Source organism: Uranotaenia lowii, chromosome 1 (assembly GCF_029784155.1).
Source record: "Uranotaenia lowii strain MFRU-FL chromosome 1, ASM2978415v1, whole genome shotgun sequence".
NCBI lineage: Eukaryota > Metazoa > Arthropoda > Insecta > Diptera > Culicidae > Uranotaenia > Uranotaenia lowii.
The window spans coordinates 114684255-114711323 of record NC_073691.1 but is presented as its reverse complement, the minus strand read 5'-3'; the positions used below and the strand labels follow the sequence as shown (position 1 = coordinate 114711323).

At 34.1% G+C, this 27069-nt stretch overlaps 1 protein-coding gene across 2 annotated transcripts in view; it reads right to left on the bottom strand.

The window, feature by feature from the left end:
- LOC129739070 (tachykinin-like peptides receptor 99D) overlaps positions 1-27069 on the bottom strand; it is a 132543-nt gene that overhangs the window by 38179 nt on the left and 67295 nt on the right. Inside the window, exons 2-4 of one of the 2 annotated variants that reach the window (XM_055730444.1) lie at positions 13036-13297; positions 2650-2807; positions 2317-2491 (exon numbers count right to left, since the gene is read on the bottom strand). In XM_055730444.1, coding sequence (XP_055586419.1) covers positions 2317-2491; positions 2650-2807; positions 13036-13196 — 494 coding nt within the window. In that variant the 5' untranslated portion in view covers positions 13197-13297. Of the gene's footprint in view, positions 1-2316; positions 2492-2645; positions 2808-13035; positions 13298-27069 lie in introns of those variants that run through there. The other variant, XM_055730445.1, reaches the window with a different exon arrangement.

Sequence of the window (27069 nt, the reverse complement as noted above, 5' to 3'; positions counted from 1 at the left end):
AGATTCAGAATTCAGATTCAGAATTCAGATTCAGAATTCAGATTCAGAATTCAGATTCAGAATTCAGATTCAGAATTCAGATTCAGAATTCAGATGCAGAATTCAGATTCAGAATTCAGATTCAGAATTCAGATTCAGAATTCAGATTCAGAATTCAGATTCAAAATTCAGATTCAGAATTCAGATTCAGAATTCAGATTCAGAATTCAGATTAATAATTTTGTCATTCTTGCGGTTTTGGTCAGTTTTGTCAAATTTAGAAAATTAAACAGATTTTGCATTTTGGTCAATTATGTGAAATTTGTCATTTTGTTACTTGCGTCGTTTTGGTTCTATATGTCATTTCTTTTTTCATATCTGTCATGTTTATCATTTTGGTATAATTTGTCAAATTTGAGAATTCTGGCAATTTTTTTAGTTAAGATATATTTATTATTTTTTCGTTCACTCAGAGAAAACTTGGTGTTTGATACAAAACAAAATTGATTTTGATTTAAAAAAAAAGTTCTATTGAAACAAACTTCTTTTTATTTGGAACATTGTATTAGGAGTTTGATTCTGAAGAAAAATTTTTGGAACAAAGGATTTATTCTTTGAACTTAAAAAACTTTAAGTCAGAGATTTTTTTTAATTTCAAAGAAGAAAATTCTTTGAAGTAAAGGAAAACAGATTAGAAACAAAGAAAATTTAATTTGTCCCAGAATAAAAAAAACCTTCGTTTGGCGACTAAACAAAGGAAAATTCCTTTGTCCTGATTTTTTTTTGTCCCTGCGGGTTCTTGTTAAATTTATCAATTTTGTAAGCTTTGTCAATAATGTCAATTTTGAAAAAAATTTCAATTATTCAATTTTATCATTTTTTGTCAACTTTGCCATTTTTATTATTTACATGTCCATCATTTTTGTCACTTTCGTCATTTGTTATTTTAGTCATGTTCATTCAATTTCGTATTTTTTCACATTTTTTTTGTCAACTTGTTTTTACAAATTCGTTGTTTGTGCCGTTTTAGTGATTGCATTTTGAAACCATCATTTGCTATATTTAAATGCCAGAATGGGTGAATTGATAAAATTGACCTTGTGGACCAAATTAGACAATTTGTCAGAATTAACTAAAGTGTCAAATTTTCCAAAATCGATAAAATAGAAAAAAAATGTAAGATGTACAGAATGATAATTTTTCTTGTTTTATTATTTTGTCAATTATGTAGGTATGTATTTTCTTCATTTTGATCATATTTGTCATTTTTCTAAATTTTGTCGTGAGTTATAAAAAAAAAGTCAATATCAGACAATTGATCACACCAATACACACAAAAGCACAGACATCGTCTGAACTAGATGAGCTGATTCGATAGGTACCTATAAAGGTATATCTAAGACCTATAATTAATGATCTTCCAAATCGACCGATAACTATACCTTTCTGAAAGAAAGGCAAAAAACTTTAAAAGTTAACGATCCCTTTTCCTGTCGTTGATATGAATGTTTGTCTTGTCACTTGCTGAATGACCTCCGTTTCTGTCGTCTTATACTAAATTTGAAATAAGGAATAATTTCCTGTCCTTTAGAACTCACGTGCTTCAATTTTCGTCTCGATCCAAAGCATAATGACGTCAAAATAGCAAAAACACTGAACATTTAATATGGACGACCCCTTTTGCCGGCCGAATATGATGGAAACAAGAGAACGGGATCAAGTATCCCCATTCTCCTCTACCTATAGGTTCAAAATTCAGATCAAGAATTCCGATTCAGGATTTAGATGAGAGTTTAAAATACAAGTACCCGTCAAAATTTAAGTTGTACATTCAAAAAGCGTTCTGTATAATTAACCTTTTAACACAATTTTTTGCTAAAACTAAATTACAGAATTTACGTTTTTTGATTAAAAACAACTTTTTTTCTACGAAAAACTTTATCGTAGAGGAAATTTTCTTAACAAAATATTCGTTTGCATAACCACAGGGGCTAAATAACTTAATTTTCAGTACATACTTTTTCGGTTGTAGTACTTAAACGCTTCAGCCTTTTTTCCTAAATTTGAAAACATATTAAGATTTTATTTGTGTATACCTTATTATTTTGAAATTGTTCCTTTAAAAATATTTCAACTTTTACGAAATGGTGAATATTGGGTGTTGGGATTGAGTTTTATAGAGTTAGGTTGGTAGTCATTCGTAAAACAATTTCTTGGACTCTTTTCTTATCACAAACTAAAAACTGACACGCTAGCTGTGAAATTGAATTATAATCCTAACGGTTGTGGTGATTGCAAACAGGAATGAAAAAATGCGTATGTAGAAAGTAAACTCACCTGTCTATTGATATTGCCATCAAGGTGAAAACTGACGCACAGATGCTGAGTATTGCTACAAACTGTGATATTTTACAATAGAGAGTCCCGAAGGGCCAGTCGAGATTCAACATATAGGTGTAATTGAATGTGACGTTTAGCGTTGATACCATGGCATCAGCTATCGACAAATTCACTGATAAATGCGAAAGAAAGGACACAAAGAGAATACGTTGTGGTGATGTGATTTAAGCTCTCGTTCTCGTTCGTTTGTCGTCCTATCTTTTGGTTAAACGCAGGAAGAGGGGGGAAATAGAAAAGGCGACACTTGATTTAGTGTACATACTTACTCACCCAGGAAGTAGTTGGTCACCGTTCGCATCCGCTTGTGGGCTAGCACTATCCAAACGACGACCAAGTTGCCAACAGTCGCTACGATGACCATGCAGACGAACAAGACGCTCCATAGCACTTGTCGCCACACCGGAAGAACAAAGGCCGACTCCGGCGCTCTGAGGAATACAAAATATTGTTTGATAAATATTTACAAAGTCATCAGGTTTGGTTCGGTTTGGGTGGCATTAATATGTATAAGGCAATTTGGATAAAAACTATCCCCACTAAATTTTCCAGCTTTACGGGCAAAATATTGAGCAGCGTTGAATTTATAACCGCAGGCCACGGTGGAGCTCGTTAAGTACATTGGCATCATCTTGCATGTTGAAAAAATAGAAAATTGTTTTACGTTCCAGGTTTTCCTGGAAGCAGTTCCTTGGAGCATTTTATTGCTAAATGAAAAATCCCAAACTCTTAAAAATTAGATAATTTAAGTAGTCATGTACACGGTGCGTGTTTTTGGACCTTAAGAAAGAAAAAATCGGAATCTTTGAACATTTTCCAAATTTTAGAGGAGCCTTCATCCAACGTACTATTCTTAAGAAAAAAAACATCTAGAAGAAGATACTCATTTTCAAGAGTCGCGGACGAATAACACTAGTTAATTTTACAAATTTTCACTCATAGTCAGGGTAAGAACATTATATATCGAACACCAGCTTTTGGAATTAGCGAATAATTTCGCAAAAAGAAATAATAATCTAAGGCATTAAATTTTTTTTGATACTTTGGAACAGGATTAATCTACATCCTGTTCCACAACTTAAAAAATATATAATTTTTTTCCTATAAATTTGTAGTGAAACCATTACTCAAGCCGTTTATTGAAAAATATTTATCATGATATCTTAGAACGAAGATTTTAATATTGAACAGAATGCGTTCCAAACACATAAACATTTTAAATGATTGTACACAATTAGGGGTAATTCGTTGACAGTATACTTGAAAGAGCTAGGGGCAACCAAGAAACAATTTGTTTGCAGTACCAACACAGCCAATCTTAAGAATTGGTACATGCATTTCTTTACGTAACGAGCATTTACTGCATGACCGAACGTTCTATAATTGAAACATGAGCGTTTTCGGAGATCCAATATAATTGAACACTTTAATTTATTGAATTTTAAGAAAATACATAATACATACACCGGAGTAAGTGGGGACGCGGGGTAAGTGTGGACGATGGCTATTAAAACAATACTGTGCACTATTTTTTCAAACTGTTTATGCAGAATGTTAAATTAACTTGTAATCTGTCCAATAACAGTTGGTAGCTGCAATCCCAGACAACCAGACGTCGTTTTTTATTTTACAGATTATATCGTATGGAATGTTTTTTAAACTCATTTTCGTATATCTGCACCTACAATGTGCGGCCCATGCATATTCTTTATCGTATTTAAATACATTGCATGATTTTATTACGATAATACAATCCAAATCAAGAATATGTGTGCTAATGTACCTATATGGCCCACAAAATGATACGTATGTATATACTGGTTTTGCTGCATTATAGATACGATTTGTTTTCACGTATATTTGCACGTATATTTGTGTTGCAAATTCGAAATACCCACCAAATGGTTGTCTGGGATCAGATCCCGGCAACTTTACAAGAAATATCTATGTATCGTGTGACCAACATCTTTTAAATATGTACTCGTGAATCTCGTTTTTAAGCTTTTTTTTTCCTCAGATTTAACCTTTTTTTTGCCTTTAGAGCATAGGAGATGAAAGCTTAAATCTGAGGGAAAAAGCTTAAATCTGTCAAAAATTGGATCGGATTGGTCACACTGCAATCACCCATGCTTATTTTTTTTCAAAGGGGATACAAACTTGCGCTGCCACTCGCTGTTCAACATATTATTGGAGAATGCAGGGAACATGAAACGGAAAGACAAACCAGCGGTATTGGACACAACGCAGCACGCACAACGCACAACGCACAAAGCAGCATTAAACCCAGCAAATGAAGAAAACCTCATAAAATTTTTGAACAGTGCAAGTTTAATTCGGAAAATTTAACCTTAAGTTGAAATGTAAGATACGCATACAGAGGACAAATGACAGCTACTGTTAAAATCCTAACTAAATAAATCAAATTAGAATTAGAAAAAAGTCTGGTTTTAGTAATAATTTGTCAATATCTAATTTAAGGTTGTCAAAACGATCAATATTTGACACACTAAGTGCATTAATTTGAAGTCTCGATAAGATGTTACCCAGTGAACATTTTGGTCTGAATATTTCAGTTGTTTCTGAGATATACACACTTTTGTACAATCTGAAAAAGTTGTATAGAATATTCTATATAAGCCTGTACGTACCAAAGTGGAGGCAATATACGGACCAAATTTTGTTCACCTTGCAAAAAAATAAAACTTTGTATTGCTTTTTCAACAATTTCATAGCAACTTTGCTTTGCATAAAATCTTAGGATTGTACAACTTACAACTTTCTATTGCCTGTCTTACAATTTGATTACAATTTCCTTTTGCAGGTAGCCTGAGGTTTGTACAACTTTCTTCACCATTTAATACAATTTATTGTTACTGTATCTCAAAGCAATTATATTTTTCCCTTATTACGATTTTACTATGAATCGCCGTGAGCATAAATACAATAGAATTTAATGTTTACTGAGATAAAAATTTGAACCATATACAACTTTATGTGTCTCTTTTCCCTCAGTCTCGAACTCACAACGTTCCGATCCCTGTCCTTCGATATACTTCCCCGGTGCCATTTCATGTTGATACAAACAAGCAAATTTGTTCATGTACAGTTGAGAGTTTCGTTTTTAAAATCAGTTGATCGTATAAAATACCAAATCTATTTATAGATGGCGTTTTTTGATATACAACTTTAACCTATCTCATAGACGATTCTATTACAATCAATAATAGTATTCAGCGCTGTGCGATCTTAGCTAGCTATTTTCTGTACTGTTAAACGATTCGACAATCTGCAATACATAGATGCCATGAGACACTTCGTGGGACAACTGTGAATCATTTTCTGCCGGAGATGTCTTAGAAGCAGCATCTGATTTTATGGAATCGTTTATCACAGAACCGGATTTTTTGAAGCATCGCCTGTGTTTTTGAAAACGTCGACTGTATGTGCCACTTTTTTCATTTTTATAATTTTTTTCCTAATCAAAACTGCCTTCATTTTTGCAATAAAATTCGTCAAGGATTTCCAATTTTTGCAATTGTTGACATAAGATGATTACAATATTACTTAGCATTGGAATTGCATTATTAACAATTATTTACCGATTAAGTTTATCTCAACAAGCGACTTTGAATGACAAGTACGAATAGATTGTTTAAATTCCATTATACGATGCTCTCACAATTACTGTACGACCTTTCATGGAAATAATATGTCATCATAGATCGCAAGCATGAAAGATTGCTTAATTGTACAGCGGGATTAAAACTTGATTCTACTGCGATTCAAAAAAAACTTTGATCTTTCTATACCATTAACAAAATGTTATCGTATATAATGAACTATACAAACCATAAACGATAAAATATAACTTGGTTTAGCTACAACATGATGTTTTTACAATTCCAATCTAAACTGAACGCTTATACAATCTACAATGAACACTACTTTGCGATTTCTGGTTGTCTGGGTATCTTTATCTTTTGTAATATGTACGGACGCAGGGTTCCGTTGTCTGTGTCCCACGAATTGGGTCCCAAACGGCTCGAATAATCCGGAGAAGCAGCAACAACTTAGGTCATCAATTTGACCAGCGATGGCGGAGCGAAACAAATGGCCGAGAACGAATCGAATTTTCGGTGGCAAAACACGTCCGTAGCGCGCGAATAGGTTTAGAAAGTGAGCTTTATTGAAGTAAATAAATACATGTCACTTACAAGCTAGAGTTTGAATTCACTGTTCACTTTCTCGTCCGAATTTTCTCACTCTTAATTCTAGTGGTGTTAGTGTTCAGTGTTGGTAATTCATTTTCGTTTTGTGTGGTATGTTGTGTGAAATAGTGTAAGGTGAAATTAATGTTTTGTGTTAAATATTTACATTTCATTTGTTCCCTTAGAACTAATACACTTGACATTCGTGTTCGATTAAATTTCATTTCTTCATCAAAATGTATGTACTTCATTCTTGTGTCGGTGTCGAATAGCTGCGTTGTGACTGCGTCGGAACATGCCGCCCCCCTTGAAATGTCCATTTCAACAGGACCTCGGATGGATGAAACGGCTCTCGATGTCGAGTTTTACGATGACTGCGATGAATCCAACGGTATTCCGGTTCGCCATCGATTTGTTGCCGTCGTTGTCGAAACCAATCGTGTTGTCGAAAGCAGCACACATTGAACATTGGCAAAAGAAAAAAATACAACAAGAAAAATACGGTTCAAAAATTGACACTTGGCCAAAAAGTTAGAACGCGGAATAGATAAAATGTGAAATGCGAAAAAATCGACAAGTAGCAACTATTCGCTGCGAATCTGAAATAATGGCAACGTCGATAGAACTGTTTCTCGCATAAGGAAAGCTCAGTAGGCCCATGGGTTGCTACGTTTTTGCTCGTTTGAAGTGTGCGTAAAAACACGCTCTCAAACCATTGGGCTCGCTATACATGGGAATTCTCTTTCTGGGTTTCTCATGTATAGTTAGCTAATGCAGAGCAAAGGCGGGAGCAATTCATGGGAGCTTTTCATCAACATGCCCTCTAACCTAAAATTTCAACACCTATCAAGCTTTCTCCTATTGGCGCACTAATGCCTGTCTATCCACCTTTCTTTCAAATTCTATAAAATAAAATTCTCTCTAGTTTTCATTCCGCCGCACATGCCATTAAAATTATAATCATATCTTTATCTTTGCTAATGTTATGTAAGTAGTCATCAACGATTTAAAATATATTATTATTCAATAACAAGGAGAAATCTAAATCATGGAAGGAATTGAAAAACTGCTCAAAATTAGACATAACCTTACTCTAATGATTAACAAAAACAATATAATAAGAATGTAAAAACAATGATAAAAACGAAAAAAAAAGAAAAACTTACTATTCTCCTTTATCGTTGCTGGCTTGACCGGTATTTCCTATTTTCTCCTGAGTAACCAGCAGGAACTCAATTTCTTCAATGTCAGGTTCTAGTGTTTCTAGAGGAAAAAGCTCATTATTGATTGCTAGTTTGTAGAAAATCTATCCAAAACTAATATACTAATATATCAATGGAAATCCAATAACTTGACCAACAAAATCCACTCAAAAAATTATACAAACTCGGCCGAACTCTTAAAGTTTTAACTTACTGAAAAAAGCATTATTTTGGATGTATTGTAGTATATCTCCTTCCTGAGTTGTAATATGTATTTGACATGTTCCACAAAATTGTGTAATTCAACAATTTGAACAACTTTCTCAAATACACCAAGTTTGTAAATCGTATACTAAAAAAGATATTAAATAAAAACTCAAAATTATTTGTATTATTTCTAAAATGCTCGTAGCTTTTATGATTTTCATGCAATCTTGATGGTGTCTTCAACAAACATTCTTATAATAATAAGATCTACAAATTTTGTGAAGACATCAAGTCTCAAAACTAATTATTTTAAGAGTTTTTTTTCTATCTCCCTTCCAGGTGGAAAAATCACTTTTTTCATTCAAGAATTTGATAGATCATCAAAAAAAAAGGTTGCGAAGACATTAAATGTCTACCGTTAACCGTTTGTTCTCAAATAATTTTGATCGCTTATTAGGTGCATTTACCCCTGTGTGCAGCGTCTCGAAGCTCTATTCCGATTACTCTATTCCACCACTGAACTTCTAAATCAAAGTAAAATTTCTTCATCCAAAGAAGACCTTTTTGCATTTAAAACTGTTTCCAAGTGCTGATGTCCATTCTTAAGAAGTGTTTATCGATGGCTCAGAAAGGGACGCTCGTTGTTGTCAGTTTTTATTTCGCTCACTTGAACAGCGCATAAGATTGCTGAATTCCTCAATCGGAATGGTTAAGGATCGTTGTCGCTATGCCGAGAGGAAGAAGGGCAAAACAATATCGTTTTATTCCTTTCTTGGAATCGGAAAAAGGAGCAAGAGCTTTTCTTGGGAAAGAAACTTTGACTGATATTCAAGTGTATCAATTCAAGGGTCAACAATATAAATCTCAGTATTGAATCAGTATCTCAAAACTTGTCAAGTGTTTTTGGGAAGGCAAAACACTTGTTTCGACAAAAACAACTTCTTTAAGCAGCGTCAAGTGCTATAAAATATGTTATATCACTTTTTATCAAATGAATTAAATAATTTTACAAATCGAAACCGAAAAAAAAGCAATCAAAAAAGATTAGAATTCTATTAAATTATCAATCTATGTCCGCTTGCCTTTCTCTTAGGTTCTTGGAAATCAATAATCTAAACTAATTATGCAAAGTCTCGAATTTCGCAAGTATTCATCAAGTAGACGTTTTCCATTGACCTAATTAATGACTTATGTTTAAAAGATTCCAAAAAGTTCTTCTTGCAACAGTTAATTTATTGTTCAAACGGATAGGTACAATCTTTTAACGAGCTTGATGAGATTAGATTCCTGTCTACCCATATTGAAGGGACATTAATGAAAGGTTTGCCCAAAACGGTAAACGAGAAGGGACATTCCGCATGGTCTAAACTAATTGACTTTGTTAAAGTTCCCCAAAAGTTTGACTGTCCCAAACCAGCTTAGCCTAAAGAAAAAAAGGTGGTAAGTCCAGTGCAAGGTGGAACCGGTTATCAATTTCAATCCGCAGTAACACGTAACATGTTTAAATTCTTTAGCCTTCAGTTTCAGAATCCCGGGTTTTAAATTTCAGTCCTATTTTTTTTTAATATTTTGGAATCTATATACATATCTCGCGTGAGCTTTCATTACGTCGTATGCAACTAAATTTCCTCTATAGGCTCAGCCATCTTAAGACCTAGAGAGATGAAATTTGGCGTGGATACTGATGAAAACTGATTTCAGATTTTCGGTTGATCCCTTTTTGAAAGGGGTCGTCCATACAAGACAAATATTGTATTAGCGATACTGGCTTATTATACATCGGATTGTGATTAAAATGTGCACATGAGTGTTTTGAGCGCCAAGCAATCGATTCTTGGTATCAAAGTTAGGAAAGGGGGTCGGTCAAAGGGGTCGTCCATATCAACTGTTTAATGTTTTTGCGATACACCTGTTTAAAGTTTTTGCGTTGTTATACACCGGGTTCTGATGAAAATTAGCACATGAGTGTTTTGAGGGACGAGCAATCAACTCAATCAATCAAAACAATTTAAGATCAGAGGTCCCCGATAGAGTGTCCGTCCCGGGATTTCCCGGGAATTTGAAAAATTCGGGAATTCCCGATTCCCGGGAATCATAGTTTCATTCCCGGAAATTCTCGACATGCATGAAATTATTTCCTGGAAAAGCCTGATAGCCTCCGGAGCCATTCTTATTGTTCTTTTTGGTTTTCTTTAATTGATATCTTTCAGTGATTTACGATAAAAAATAAAACTGCTGTTTTTTACGTTCATACGACGGCCGTAAAGGAAACACGCGGCAAAACAAGTTTTTTTGTGAGGATGGCTGGAATTCAGTTAGCCGAAACATAAAAACAGCAGTTTAATTTTTTGTCGTGAATCATTGAAAAATATCAATTAAAGAAAACCACAAGAAAGTGCGGTGATCAAAACCAAACAAATATTGTTCTTTTTGAAAATTTAGTCATCAAAATTCATTGAGAATATGCCAATTCCTGTGGCAGTAAACATTTTGCAGCCATTCGGTGCAATTTTTATTCAAATAGATGGGTTAAAAAAGATTATATGTATTTCCATACCGTTTTCATTGAACGAAAACCCCTTTAAAAAATATATGAAAAATCGCGCAACAGGTAGGCAGATTGTTTTCTCGAAAGCAACATTTATGCTCTTGTTTACCTATGAAGAATTTTAAAACTTAAAAATGACCAAGACATTGATTTTTTTCATATGAAGAGCAATTATGTAAAGTGTTCAGCAAATCGAAAAACATTTGGATAAATCAAACAAATAAAAACATAATGTTTTTACCAACCAATAATTGCATGAATGGATTCTTCATTTGACCTGTTCAGGTTATATTAAAGTTTGTTTGACTGTTTTTTATTTATTAGTGTTGAAAACAGTTTGATTTATTTGATAAAAAATAAGTTAAAAAATATTATAAAGAGGACATATTATGGTCTTGTATGCAGGGAAGGTTCGACAAGTTTTATTTCGATCGAAGTGTATATATTTTACACGGTTGATTATTTCCCGGGATCTCGGAAATTCCTGGGAAAAAGGCCACCAGATTTCCCGGTTCCCGGGAATGAGAAAATGGCCAGGAAATGGACACTCTAGTCCCCGTAGACGTTATTATACATTGGATTGAGCTGAAAATTTCTACATAGGAGTTTTAAGGGACGGTCTATTGCTTTCAAGTTTCAAGTTTTGAGTCAGGGGTCGGCAAAAGGGCATATTATCTGTTCACTGTTTTTGCGGTACTATTTTTATTTACATATAGGACTGTAATGAAAATTGGCACATGGGAGTTTTATAGAAAAGATAGTTGATTTCAGGTGTCTGGATCGTGGTTCTAAAAAATTGGTCGCCCATATTAGTTTTTCACTGTTTTCGCGATATTGAAAATGTATTTGCATCGACAGTTAATCACAAAAATTTTAATATTTAATGCTATGTTACAAATTTTGAACAATATTTATTGAAAACATTTCGGGTCCTAACAGGGGCAATTTGGGTTCAACTGCTTTTCTTAAAGAAACAACGGGCTTTGAAAAATGGAACGTAAAATTATTGAAGTATTCACGTTCTAAGTTATAAGTTAAAGTTTTAAACTTTGGAAAATTATAAGAAAACTTACATGACAAAAGCTAACACTTTTTCAGAAATCTTCAAAATCGATCATTTAGTTTTTTTTCCTACAATCGAAAAAAAAAATCTAATATTTCAAGGTGAAGAAAAGAATTTTGAAAATTTTATTCAATTCCAACCTAGTATGTGTTCCAATTTCGAATTACAGATTTAAGCTACGTCTTACAGCACAGCAGAATTAAAGTAGTTTTTTTTAAATTTATTTGAAATTATGAAGGTACTCACACCACAATACAGATGTTGAACAAAGATCTAATATTTATTAGGAACTTTTCAGTCCCGAATACCTACATCCCAAATACATTACCGCATTAATGTATGCGTCAATCAATTTCATCCTATTTTAGTTTTCAAATGTCATATTTCAGATCTCAAATTTCGAATTTAAAGAAATTTCAGATTTTAGATTTCAGATTTCATATTTCAGATTTCAACTTTCAGATTTAAGATTTCAGATTTTGGATTCATATTTCAGATTTCATATCTCAGATTTCAGATTTCGGATTTTAGATATCAAATTTCATATCTCAGATTTCAGACCTCATGTTTCAGATTTCTGATTTCAAAATAAACCATTCAATAAATATCATTTTCTATTTTGAGTTTATAACTAACTTTAAGATTTTTGAGAACTAAGAAAACTAGCATAATTTCGGAAATCTTTATTTTCTTTTTGTTTCGATTAATAGTCTTTTTACCATCTTTGTTGCATTCGCCACTTTATATCAACGTTGCAGTCGGCGGACAGTTATTGAAAATCTTATCCAGTACAACTTTGTTCGATGTTTACTCTTGGGCTCGAACTTGCGGGCATTGGCTCAGGAGACAACTAAGCTATATCACAAGCCTGAAATCTTTATATCTTTCTTGTTTTGTACCAATTTTTGAAAGTTTTTCCTTTTAAACAAAGCTGTGATAGTTTTTTTTTGAAACTTGATTGATTGTTCGTTAAAATCTAAGATAAAATGTTGGGTTTCATGATTCTAATGATCGGAGTATCGATTTTAAATCATTTACCAAAATGGCTACTCAGCACTTCATTAAAATTATTCTTATCAACGAGTTGTCCTAAGCAGATATCTTTCATATATAAAATTTCGTCTTTCTAATTATTTTAACCAGCAGTCTCTTGTTTTCTTTTGATTTAAATTGTTGCCCTTCGAAAATTATGCTAGCAAGTTGAGCAAAGATTGCATAAGTGAAGGCTTTTTACATATAAGCCCATGTGCGCAGACATCTGGACAGATTCCTGGTCTGGTGTCTGCGCCTTGTGTGTATACCACCTTTCCCAAGTGTATTAGTTAATCGCCCCTATTTATTCAACTTCATAAAATAAAATGTACATTAGACCTGTGGCCGTGACGATAATTTTAGAGCATATTTCAAGCAAATCGTGTTTAAAATACTTACTTGGTTCTATTGCTGATATTGTAAACCGAGAAATAGGGAGAATTTTCCTCATAATTGTACACGAAAGAATAGTTGACAAGCTCGATGTTTTCATGATGTATGGTATTGTTGAAACTGTTGAAGCTGCTATTATGCGATGAAAACAGTTCATCACTTAGCATCGTTTTGGGAAGGAGAAATCAATAAGCACTACTGTCTAATGTTTGGTGATGCCGTCGATCGCAATCTTCATTTTGACGAATCATGTCCAATGTTTTCAAATCTGTAAAAGAGAGAATGAAAAAAAAAACCATTGGTCTTTGATCACAATAACTGCTCTATTTTTTCCTACGATTGGATGATGCACTGTGGTTTTAGAGAGTTAAAACAACATTGCCAACTAACAAAATAATTCAAATATAAATGAATACACACATTAAGGGGTTTTCTACATTTCACAAAGCAGTTCATCATTCCACGCGCCTGGCCACCACAAAGTCTTTTTTTTATTTTTAAATTTCTATACATCACTTGAAAGAGAAGTTCAACTTTGTTTTAAATTTTAAAAAATCAAATTGGACTTATAAAAAACGAGAAACATACAATTTGATAAGTTCATTTTTAATAACATATAAATGTTAATTTTTATGAATTCTATCATTTTGTTCTCATTACATGGGTTAAACTAAAAAAATCTTACGTTCTGTAACCAAAACCATGGCAAATGCCAACTGCTTACAGGATGTTAAAGTGTTTGGAGCTATTTTTTATAGTTTTGGATTTATGGAGGGTGAAAAAAGGGATATTTTCAAAGATGTGACGTAACGAAATTAGGAGGGATTTTTAAAGGTTTAAAATGCACTCTGTGGTAATCTATATATATAAAAAGCAATTTCTGTATGTTTGTTTGTTTGTTTGTTTGTCCTCTATAGACTCAGCCGCCATAAGAGCTAGAGAGCTGAAATTTGGCATGGATGCTCATTAGGACCAGGAATGATAAAAAATGTTTTTAGATTTTCGGATGACCCCTTCTGAAGGGGGTCGTCCATAGAAGACTAATATTGTTTTCGCGATATTGACGTTACTTTTTGTTGGATCGTGTTGAAAATTCGCACATGAGTGTTTTGAAAGACGAGAAATCGATTTCAGGTGTTAAATTTTGTGTAAGGAGTCAGCCAAAGGGGTCGTCCATATTAACTGTGAGCTGATTTTGCGATATTGACGTTATTATACATCGTATTCATATGAAAATTGGTACATGATAGTTTTGAGTGACGTGCAATCGATTTGAGGTATCAAATTCAGTGTAAGGGGCCGGCAAAAGGGGTCGTCCATATTAAATTTTCAGTATCTTAGTGATATTGATGTTGTTATACATCAGATTGGGATTAAAATTTGCACATAAGAGTTATTAGGGACAAACAACTGATTTCACTTATCCAAACTAAAATCAGGGGTCGGCCAAAGGGGTCGTCCATATTTACTATTCACTGTTGATGCGATATTGTCGTTATTATACATCGGATTCAGACGATAATTGGTACACAAGAGTTTTCAAAGATGAGCAATGGATTTCAGGTATTAAATTCAGTGTAAGGGGCTGGCAAAAGGGGTCGTCTATATAAACCTTTCAATATTTTTGCATTATTGTCGTTATTATACCACTGATAAGATTATACATCGGATTGGGATGAAAATTTGCACACGGTTGTTTTCAGGGACGGGCAATCGATTGCAGATGTCAAATGTTTGGCCAGGTTTCGACGAAAGAGGTCGTCCATGTAAATTAATTTTTCACTGTTTTTAGCAATATTGACGTTATTTTGCAATGGATTGCTTTGGAAATTTGCACACGGGAGTTTTGAGGAAAGGGCAATCGATTTCAGATATCAAAGATTATATAAGAGCCCCCGAAAGGGGTTTAGCTTTTTGGCAATAATTAATGTGTTATGCAATGATTCAGTCGTGTATAAACACGTGGTTTTTTGGCACGGTCAATTGATTACTAATTTCAAATTGAGTAGCAGACGAAAGACAAATCGATTGAAAGCGAAACGGAGTTCGTATGGGATCAGCTAGTATTTGAATAAAAATTCAGATTCTGTTATAACGGGGTAAATGTAATGATGTGACGCAACGATAATTGTGTTGTTGCACGAACTGTTCGTTTGTTTAACAGATTCGTATTTTTATTGTGTCTTCAGGCGCTTATTTTTGTGTTACATACATTGCATACAACACTTAAAATTTATTAAGGTTAATTTCAAACCGTTTCGGGTGAAACTTTTGTCATGACATAAGCTTTCACAAAACTCACATCCAAAACAAATCGATCACTATTGAAATAAGTTTTTGATGAAAAACATTTTCGTTGCGTCATAACCCTGCTGAAAAAAATCGTGCGATGTGATGGAACAAAAGTAGATAGCTCGCTAAATAACAAGACGCACTAAAATTAAAAATCAAAAACTTTCCAGTTTTTTTTATCAATTTATATTAAAAGTTTTCTGAGAATTTTGTTGAATTCCGTCGTTAAACAGAGCATTATTCTTCGATTCCGTAGTTAATTTAAAAAAAAAATTTCCTGATGTGAAGCAACGAAGGAAAAAAGCTTTATCTTGTAAACCTCCACATTAAAAAAAAATTGATTAGTTCTAAATTATAGGTTTATTTGAACAAAGCACGGTGATATATTGTTTGTCTGGTGAAATTTTAACACCTAAAAGTTGTTACAAAAAAAAATAAAAAAGGGTTTTGCCAAATGATGTGACGCAACGCTGAAATGGGCCATGAAAGAAAACTAACAGTTGGTAGCTCCTGAAACAGAAATGGAATATTGCGTTTACAATGCAAGCGAAATTAAGTTTCTCAGCACTTTTAACGGAATGCCGTTTGATTACAGTAACGCTGCTTTCAATTTTCGCTCTAAAGGATGCAAACTGCAATTTCACTCTGCACCGTGCATTATTGATGACTTTGAATTTTAAATCATTTGGCTCATAAATAGCATATTTTTGTGTTCAGTGAATCACGATTTTTATCACATCAGGACTGCATGTAACGGCAAGAGAACTACCTTGTTGACTACTTTCGAAAGCATAATTCATGAGTGGACGTAAACAGTGAAGTTCACTGCTAATTGTAGTTATCTCGATGTCATAATTATCGTAAAACTGAGCGATAAAAATCCATTTTCGTTCCATCGAAAAAGCACAAATCTCATGTTCATGTATAATGTGACAGTTGTTTTACAAAGAAGATCGAAAAGTGCCAAGTTAATAGAAACGCTTTAACAGTCAGCTCAGCATAACAATATCCTAATCGTGCGATTACTGTCATCTTATTAAGAGAATTCTGTTGCCCTATAGTGTTGAGAGCGTACTTTAAGCAGTAGTGCATCGCAAAAAACGGTCGCTATTAAGGTAGGTAACCAGGCCAGACTACTCCACGTGATTGCTCTGTACCCGGGGGATATTTCCGTTGCCATCATCGTTGCCTTCTGTTTGAATCTACGTGCAAACAATGGGTATGTATACAGAACCTACACCTTCCAAAACGAGCGAGCAGCTTCTTATCCCGCTAGGCTAGCTAACACGCTGCTAAAGAGGCGCAACAGTGAAGGTGCAATTTGGCAGTTTCTCTTGTTTCTGGAAATCCTACAGCTAAACAAGTAAGATGAGCGGGAGGGTGAGAAGGGTGAAAAAGTTGCTTTATTGTCGCATCCTATGACAAATGGGATTTTCGGAGATAGGCCGACCGACGCCTCGAAATTGCACCCGTAAATCTAAATAATATTCTCGTGTTGCCTTTTTGTGAGTCTTTTGGGTCTCCTGAATTAACATAGAGGCGTGATTTAATAGGAGCGGTTTATTAGATCCTGAAGCAGTAATCAGGTATGGCTGGGAATTTGGAAGGTACATATCTACTACCACACTTCTAAACACAATGCTTCTATTAATTGGAGTGAGTCTTTAAATATGAGAATTATGGTAGTCAGAGTCCACAGGAATATAAATTTCATTTAGTTGATTTCTGTTCTGTTCATAATTTGTTAGGCTTTTGCTAACGCTTCACTGAACATAGAATCTTAAGAAAAAAAAAAACTATCTAAATCAACTATGATAAAGGTTTTCATCTGTAAGATCTTGAAGAAAAGAAATTAGAACATGAGAAAAACAGATCAAAGTGTTATTTGCAGCAATAGTTGATTGCATACTTTCTGGGGCATTGAAGTGAGTGCCCTAAGAACATACAGTGAGCAAAATAAGAATAGTGTGTGTTTTGGTTGTTAAAATATGAATGATTGAAATCACCAAAATTTTCTTCAACAATTTGTTTTCGAATTGTTTAATGGATAAATCAAGCATAAGTTTATTTCTTTTGGACGTTGCAATTGGCGTTGTGGACCAAAAATACGAAAAAAGGGTGCAAAATAAGAATAATACCACTTATGTTTTTCAACAATAACATAATTTTCACAGTAAATTTTTAGAAATAATGTGGTTTTTGTTGAAAAACACAAGTGGTACTATTTTTATTTCGCGCCCTTTTTTCATATTTTTGGTCCTCATCGCCAATTGCTACGTCCAAAAAAAGTAAATTTATACTTGATTTATCTGTTAATCAATTCAAAACACATTGTAGAAGTAAATTTTGGTGATTTTAAATCATTCTTATTTAAACAAGCAAAACCCATAGGGGTACTATTCTTGTTTCGCTCACTGCAGCAATTTTTCAAAATATTTGCTGATAATAAAACTAAAGAAAAATATGCCAATTTTTTTGGTGATCCATTACTTCTTAAAAAACTTAAAACTTAAAACGAAAAAGGTAAATTGTATGGTTTTCTACATTTCTAACGTATCATTAGGCAGTTTTTTTTTGTTAATTATTTTGACGAGTTCTGACTGTTTGACCCAAAACTGTAATTTCATCATTCATGTTGTTATTTGAAAGTAATTATAGGTAAGGAAATAAAAAGAGAGCTTTGTATGATCAAATAATTTCAAAACCCTGGCTTGTGAACGTTTTGGCAAAATTCCTTATACAGGATTTATGTTCGTCTCTATCGCATTGATAAAAATTGACAGAATATTTTTCTTACCTCTTCATTTGGCATGAGAAAAATTCACAGATAGGATAAGTTACGAACGGGTATTAAAAACACCCAAATATAGGTGGTCCAAAATACCCTACATCATCAGGCTCACGGAAGGAAAACAGCTAACAACAAATTACTTTATAATTTGTTTTAATTAACATCCATTTTTGGTCATAATAAAATGAGCAGGATAAGCGCCTTTGAGTATGCAAAAAAAAACAATATGTACACAATTTAGGTAAAATGCTTAACCCTCCAAAGCTGTTCGGGTCAATATGACCCGAAGTGCACATTTTAAACATCTTTATCATCATTCCAATATACTGAAGAACTAGGAATTTTGACTAACCAAGTATGTTCTATGAAAATAATGATCACATTAACGCCAAAAAAATAAAATTTGAGTTTTGAAAATCTGTTCATTGGGAAATGAAATACAGCTAAACAAAGCCAAAATTGAATGTCGTTTTTTTTAAGTAAGATTTTTTTCTACCGGAAGATCTGAGATAGTGGTCAAAACTTTCATCGTCGGATTGATGGATTCTTGACAATTTCAAACATCAATGAAACACTTAAATACAGAAAAGCTGTCAGAAGTTATGAGTATTTTAAAAATAAAATTAATTTTGCGGACTTTTTACTTTCTGAAAAAGTTTCTGAAAACCTGGTTATGCATATCGACTTTATTTTGAAATGTTGAGCAATAAGAATAAATTACCAACACAATGAATATAATATCATCAAAATCGGTTAACATTTACAGCCAGGAGAACGAAATCAAACTTCCTCGATACGAATATTTAGCGAACGGCTTTGAAAGGTTAAATGCGCACAAATTTCAAAAAATTTTGTAAAGAAAATCTACGCGTCAATGAAAAAAACTCTTTATGAAATGGATTATTTTACAATGTTTTTTTTCTGTGGTTTGTCAGCATAAAATCTAAATTCTACTATCTCTTCGAATAATCCAACTTTTCAAATATTGGAGAATTAGCAGTATTTCATTGAATTGAAATATCTCGATTTCCAATTACAGTAGAACTCCGTTTATCCGAGGTAGAAGGGGCCTCCTCAGATAATACAAAAGTTTTACATCCTATCCCTTCTGCTTCGCATACAATCCGGGCGCGAAGCTCGATAATTTACCTGATGGCTTAGATAACGCGGGAGCTCAGAAAACCGAAGCTCGGATAAGCGGGGTCTTGCAGCATTTTTCCTCCGTTGCGTCACATGCAAATGTCATATTGAATATAAATTATTCTTTTTTGATCTCATTTTACGGTTATCATTTGGTTGTTCTGGAATCGTAATTCTTGTTTTTACTTATTTTCCAGTATTGTTTAGTTCATGTTTATTTTCTTATTGGTTCTCGTTTTGTTGAAAAGAGGAAGGAAGGAAGAAAAACTGTACAAGACGCACCAGCGGGGTAAGATGACCAATGTCATTCTTTCTCAAATATACACTAACCTATGATGTTTTTCATCATTTTTATTGTAGTAAACAAGCTTTTTCATCTTTCAATAGATGAAAAGTTCACAAAATCTACTTTAGTACTTAGAAACAGTGGAATTAATGGAATCAGCGTGAATCTTGTTATTTTTCATAAGTAACATATAAGGTTTTATGGTAAAACAGCCTGTGCAATCTGATCGAACTACAGCTTATCGTTTTACCACTCATGTGCACTTTCGGAAGACTATAAAGATTTTGTTGTATTTTATTAACTTCCTACTAATTTTATCAAAAATCACTCATATGAAAATTGGGGCAGAATGCCCACAAGACCACGTGTTTTACGCTCAAATTTTGAATACTGTTAACTTTTGAGACAACCCGAATATCAAAACAAAATGCCATTCTTTTTATTTGCTGACTCCCAAATTACGATAACAATGCATAGGTATAACGGTGTACCAATATTCGACTCGAAAAGATTATCGGCCGCCATGTTTGCCGCAATATCACTATATCAGTCAAAAAAAATTAAATTTCGTTGCCTACTTGAAGGCGTTTTATTTATAAGGATATAAAAAAGTGTGTTTTGAAAAGCGAAATTTTCGATAAGTTTAGCAATATTGAATGATTTTTAGTCAAAGAATGGTAGTTTACAAAAATACGATGAACATGTAATTAAATATTTAGTGTTTCAATAATTACATTCCGTATAATCATTGTTCTATTTCTTACCACCCTTTTTGTTTGGTGCGTTCTGTCCACTAGTTTTGGCGTTCTACCCCGCGGTTTGTTTTCTGGCTGTTTTAGTTTTTGACCAAATTATAGTTAAAATCGTGTTTTTATCATATTTTTTCTTTTCAATAATACGTAAATTTCATCCTTGAATCGTCGTCAACTTTCAATTTAGTTCTTAAATGATTGCTATCGCTGTAAATAGCATAATGCTTAGCTGGTGCGTCTTGTACAGTTTTACCCTAAAGGTATTTTCCTATTCATCTTAGTACTCATCTATATTTCATTAATCAAAACCACAATCAATAGAGACCTCTACAATTGTCTCGAGCAAAGGTAATTCGCTGTAGCCTTTCTTCCCAGCAAACAAAACTGTTAGCAAAGTAACACAATAATCCTACACGCCACACGCAACTGTTTATTTCAGCAAAGAGTAGGGGAGAGTGGGGATACTTGATCCCCTTTTCTTATTTTCACCATATCTTTTTGGAAAAATTTAGCAACTCGCCGTCTTTGACATTTTCTGACAGCTTATAACTTCAATTTTCTATGCTCTAAAAATTAGAACGATACTTGAACCCGTTGATGAACTAGAAGCATTTTCGTGGGAGTAAAAAAATTGCGATTTTTCTGAAGTTAGGGGAGGCTTGATCCCCTATTGAAGGAGACTTGATCTTTTATTCAGAAAGCCCTAATCCTTGTATAAAAATCAAATAAAACCCCAAAATAGAATGTTAATTGACTATTCTGGTCATGTTTGTTCTCATTTCACTATTTATAGCAGACATAAGAAGAAAATTCTATAACTTTGTCTCAACGCTAATAACATTGCATACTTAAAGGCGCTATTTTTTATAATTAAGAGAAAATTTATTATTTTTGCTCTTTTCTTGAGACAATTGTTTGATAAATATTAGTTTTTGGATAAATATTAGCAATTTCGTAATCAGCAATCATAACGGTCAATTCAGAAGAAGAATATGCCGTTTGGAAGGGGGATCAATTGTACCCAACTCTAGGGGATCAATTGGCCTGGATTCGACCAGACCGAACTGAGCGCCAATTTGAAAAAAATTGAGTTATCTATTGCAACGGATGCGAAACATGATAAACTACGTGTCCAATGAAAATCAGAAGATTTTTCCTTTTTTTTCTGATTTTATAAGAAAATTTCAATGTTGCAGACAGTGGAAATGGCAAAAATGCGTTGCGCCAAAGTGAACTGAGAGCCACCTTAGAGGTAAAGACAAAATGTCTGTTTCGGTAATGAACACTGAAATTTGTGCGAAATAATGTTATGTGATGGTTTTTTCGATTCAAAACAGTTCTTTGGCTCGTCACGAACTAAAATCTGATAAATAAAACAATTAAAAACGTTCCCGTGGCTAAAAACATATTATTTCGGATTGTAAGCATTTGTTAAAATTTCGCTCCGCCAGACTGAACCGAATCCCTTGAGTTTTGTTTTTCAATTTACTCAAGAGGATGTTAGAATTTTTAACATTTAACGATAAAAGATACTTTATTTTATTGCTTACTGTAGTTCAGAACGCAACCGGTAAGTAACAATCAAAGATATTCCGGATTTCAAAAGTGTGAAATTTGTATGGCTCGGTTCACTCTGGCTCAACGAAAAAAAACATTTTCCAAGCATCAGCTACACTCGTTGGGTGCTGTTCGTAAAGCGCCTATGAGTAGGCTCCTACGTTTAGAACAAATTGCCGAGTCACATCATAGCGCATGGCATTTTTTTAAACATTTTGGTTCGACCAGAGTGAACTGGGTGCAAACATATTGCTATTAAAATTCAGTTTTCGGCTTATTGTGTGATCGGAAATCGACCAGTATAGCCTCGACGGCTTTATAAGAGTCTAAATGTGATGTTGAAATGATTAAATGAGATATCTAATAAAATGGTATCATTTGGTGGGGCTGGGAACTTTGAACTCGATTTTCTCGAAATCAAGTTTATGGCGTTCAGTTCGGTCTGGTCGAACCCCGACCAATTGTACCCATAATCAACATTTCAGAAAACTTTTTCTGAAAATAGTTGAGAGTTTTCCATTACTTTGAAAATATGGCATTATGAAGTTCATTTTACGCTCGAACGATTGATACATTGGAACAAATATTTTTTTCATAATTTTCCCATGTAAGGCACATTTTAAAGTGATGAAAAAAGATCTTCAAGTTACATTTTGTGAAATTTTTCAAACAAAGTTGAATTACTCAAACAATTATTTTGTTAAAATTATTTAAACTACAAGCATTGTTATTTTGCTCATTTTGGCACATTTTTCTAGAACATTTGATCTTTGTAAGACATTCCAGTTTCGAGATATAGCTAAGGAATCAAGTATCCCCAGGGATCAAGTATCCTCATTCTCCCCTATAAGTTCCAGGTGGTTAAATTAAGCTACGCAAAGGAAACGAACTTTTACCTATTTACTCGTCGTAAGACTTAACCTGCGAGCTAAGCCGAAGAAGAATAATTATTGCTTGCCGGATTATATTGCAATCGACAGGCAGGTAAACGGCTTACGTTTTCTTCCGGTCGTACGTAGAACACACCTTTTTGCCATAAGTAGATGAAAGAAAACAATCCGTTGGTTGTATTATTCCTACAAGTTCTGGACAAACGAAGTGAAACAGAACTGAGATAGTGTGTTATAATGATTCTTCATTTATTCACTTTACTATAAATCAGATTATCAAGTACACATTGAAAAGGTACGTATTTATAATTAAGGCCCTCAGGATCAAAGTGTGTGTGTATGTGATCCAACCAACGACCCCCTGAACTGGCAGGTATCTGGGGGAGGAAGACTGAAATTTGCTGTATCGTTTTCTATATCGTTTTTTTACTGTTCGGCAAATAGTCAGCAATTGTTGAAAAGATTTGTAATCGTTCAAATTTTAACCTTCGATGATCACTTTCGAGTAGCGAGTCACGTAACTCAGTTGGTTAGGTGCTAGATTAAGATTTAAATAGCTATATTTTTAGAACAACCATTAATCAAACCATTTTTATTTATCAGCTTCAAAACTTTGACGAAATTTGAGCGATCATGCAATAATTTGCTAGAGCAAAACAAAACCTAATTAAATCATTGTTTTATGCAAAACAAGTACTTTTCAGCATCAAATAAGTTTGTTAAGTTAAGTATTGAAAATCATTAAATAAGAAAGTAAAATTTTGAACCTTCGCACTGGTCGGTAGATTGATGAGAGAAATTTGACGTTTGAAAGATTTTTTTTCTTTTTTTATTCAATCTTCCTCCCCCAGGCAAGTATGTTAGTCAAAAGAACCAATTTTAATCCATTTGATTAAACTTGTTCATTTGCGGGTGCTGGTGGTGTTAGCTCTATTGAAATTCCAGAGACCCATTTCAGAATGACAGAGACCTAGCTGCACATTCCGAGGTAGCTTTCCTTGTCAATAAACCCCGCCAAATCACAGCCACATGACCAAAAATGTCATGCGATTATGATTAGACTTTCCATCATTTATTGTTGGTAAAGGGTGATACGGTCAAAATTTGGTCAAGGGAAAACGCGTGTAAATCGGTGAAATCGTTTATTTAAAAAAATCAAATTAAATTTCTTTTTCAGGTTTAAATATTATAATATTCAGGAAATATCTAGAGTTTGTTTTGATTAGGTCGTATGAACCAATATAAACAAAACTGAGTTATTAGCTGCAAATGATTAATAAACATGCTTTCTATGTTATGTAAAAATTTGGTTTTATTTGATCAATAAATAACTTTAATAACTTGATTTTAATTTAAGACGTATAATGACTTTTTAATTTTCGAGTGCATTTTGGTTTTAACGACGTTTTGCGCTGTACTGATTTGCCGTGCAGCCAAAGGACGCAAAATAACTGTTTGGCTAATTGGTTTTTGCGACGATTTGTATTTTCGCCGAAATCGCGTCATCAAGTGCTACAAAGTGAAGAAATTTAAACGAAAACGTTTTGTAAAAGTGGTTTATTAAATCTAAGTTTAAGCAATTTCTTCGTTGCTATTGCAAGGTAAGTTCTAGAAGCGTAATTTATGTGGCTGGGTAAATTTTCATCTTCATAATTTTCATTACAGTGGCAGTGGATCAGTTATCGGAGTCACAGGTAGAAATCAGTTGTCCAGTCGTACAGTGATGCATAATCCTGATGTAAGCAGCTCCCTTGGCTCCGATTCCAGGCTGCTACAGCGGTGAAAAGGAGATTTTCCATTGGCAGAGCAATGTAGGCGAAGCAGATGTCGAGACTTGAGCAAGATCCGTCCCAAGATTGTTTTACAATTCGGAGGAGCCGAAGATCCTGTAGAGCGCATATCACAACGGGGATCCAGACAATACTCTACGTGTTCAATGGTAAGTCCTCTTTCTGTTGCTTTATTGAAAGGTGCTTTGAAAACTGCTACATAAAAAACATCCAAATAACATGCAAGTAATTGTGCAGATATGCTTAAGAACATTATCCACGTAGAAATTTGGCACCATAAACATGTTAACTAGAAATAGTGAAGTTTAGGACATTTAAACAAAGGTTTAAAGATATTATTTTTTAATTTGCAAAACGACGTTTCAACCAATTGCGCAATGCATAAGGTTGTATGTGCATGTCTGCTTGAACAACTAAATGTATGCCTCTATTCAATAAACGAACATATCTATCATCTTTTTTAGTATCGAAAACGAAGTTTTCAGATATTTTTGAGCAATATTTTAAATGTGGGAATTAAAAATGTGTAAAAAAACTTCAACAGCGATTTTCTCGAAACAAGTCATGTGGCTCATACGACCTAATCAAGACAAACTCTAGATATATTCAGTTAGGCTTCCACTTTTCCAAATCCGAATTGCCGGGCCTTACGCTTAACCCCTGCCATCAGATTTTGTACAGCCACCTTGTCCACCTTCTTCGCCGCTGAAAGCCAGTTTGCCTTAAACTGCTGCTCGTCCTTAGCAGTTTTTTGGTCTTCTTTAGGTTCCGCTTGACAATAGCCCAGTATTTCTCAAATGGGTGGAGCTCTGGCGTGTTGGGAGGGTTCTTGTCCTGCACGTTGTTGGCGGCGTACCACTCCATGGCCTTTTTACCGTAATGGCAAGATGCCAAATCCGGCCAAAATAGTACGGAACAACCGTGTTTCTTCAGGAAAGGCAGCAGACGTTTATTCAAACACTCTTTCACGTAAATTTCGTAGTTGACAATCCCGGAAGCTATGAAAATGCTGCTTTTCAAGCCACAGGTACAGATGGCTTGCCAAACTAGATATTTCTTCGCGAACTTTGACAGTTTGATGTGCTTGAAAATATCTGCTAACTTTCCCCTTCCTTTTGCCGTATAAAACTCCGGTCCCGGAAGCTCCTTGTAGTCGGCTTTGACGTAGGTTTCTTCGTCCATTACCACGCAGTCAAACTTCGTCAGCATCGTCGTGTACAGCCTCCGGGATCGCGCTTTGGCCGTCGTATTTTGTTTATCATCGCGATCTGGAGTCACTACCTTCTTGTAAGTCGATAGTCCGGCTCGTTTTTTGGCTCGATGCACGGTTGTAGACGATACACCCAGCTTATTATAATCCCTTTTGATAAGCGATCCTTGAAACGATAAATCCCTGCCGAATGACATGCCCCAAAATTAAGTTGTGAGAATGACGTTTTTTCTCAAGTTTGGGAAAACCCCCTCGAACTCATTTTCGTCGGGAGCCAGTTTCATCCGATTTTGCGGCATTCCAACTTGGTTTTGGGTTACACCTTCCTAGAGTGTTCCATTGTGGTTGACGTTTTTCCACCAAGGGCGTTACGTTTCTATTTTGTTTTTCGTAACGTCTTACCGATGGGTATCAATTTGCAAATTTAATCAAATATAATAGCGCCAGCACTAAATTTTACTTCAGAAGTCCGGAATTCCGACTTCCGCAAGACTTCCGACAAGGAAAAGTGAATTACTAGATTGTAGGAAGTCTGTGTTTTGTTGCCTGTTCACCAGCGATGTTTCTAAAAAATTTATTAAAATTCACAATAATTTGAATGAAAGCAATCCAAGTTGATTGGGAAATGAGAACACTTATTTTCGAGTAGCACGGAACAGTTCGAAAGTGGAACGGTGAAAATTTTGGTACACAATTTAAATCATCGAATATGGCACTATTGCGGAACTATCTGAAGAACTTTCACACACATTAGCTGGCGCGCTTTCTTAGCTTTAATATTATAACAACATTTCATTGTCTATCTATTATTTACAACACAAAATTATGATTTTCTTCACCGCTAGTAATGAAACACTTATGGAATTTTAAGCACTTATTATGTTCTGTTCAAGGCGTGCATGCAAAATTGTTTATAGGCATAACGAAATATTAGAGTTCGTTAGGACAGACCATTTCGCATGGTAAAAAGAGACTTACCGTGTCGACGTTCAAAAAAGAAAGAGACATTTAATTTTATTCATGCTAAACATTACAGTTTTTGATGCCATGATTCTCCATATTGATTTACAAATTATGATAAAATGGTAACGCTATACAATCAAATTATAGTAAAATGTCGTGAAGTTTTTAAGAACTTCCAAAGTTATTTGAATTTGAGGTGACCAATATGTACGGTCATGGTCAGAGTTTTGTATTCAGGATTGATTTTTTCTTAGTTTTCTAACTCCTATCACTTTGGAAAGCAAAATCCATTAAAAAGTGTCGAAAGAGCATCCAAAAACCATGATCAAAGGAATTTCAATGTTCGTTAGTGGAATCATTATTTTAGTT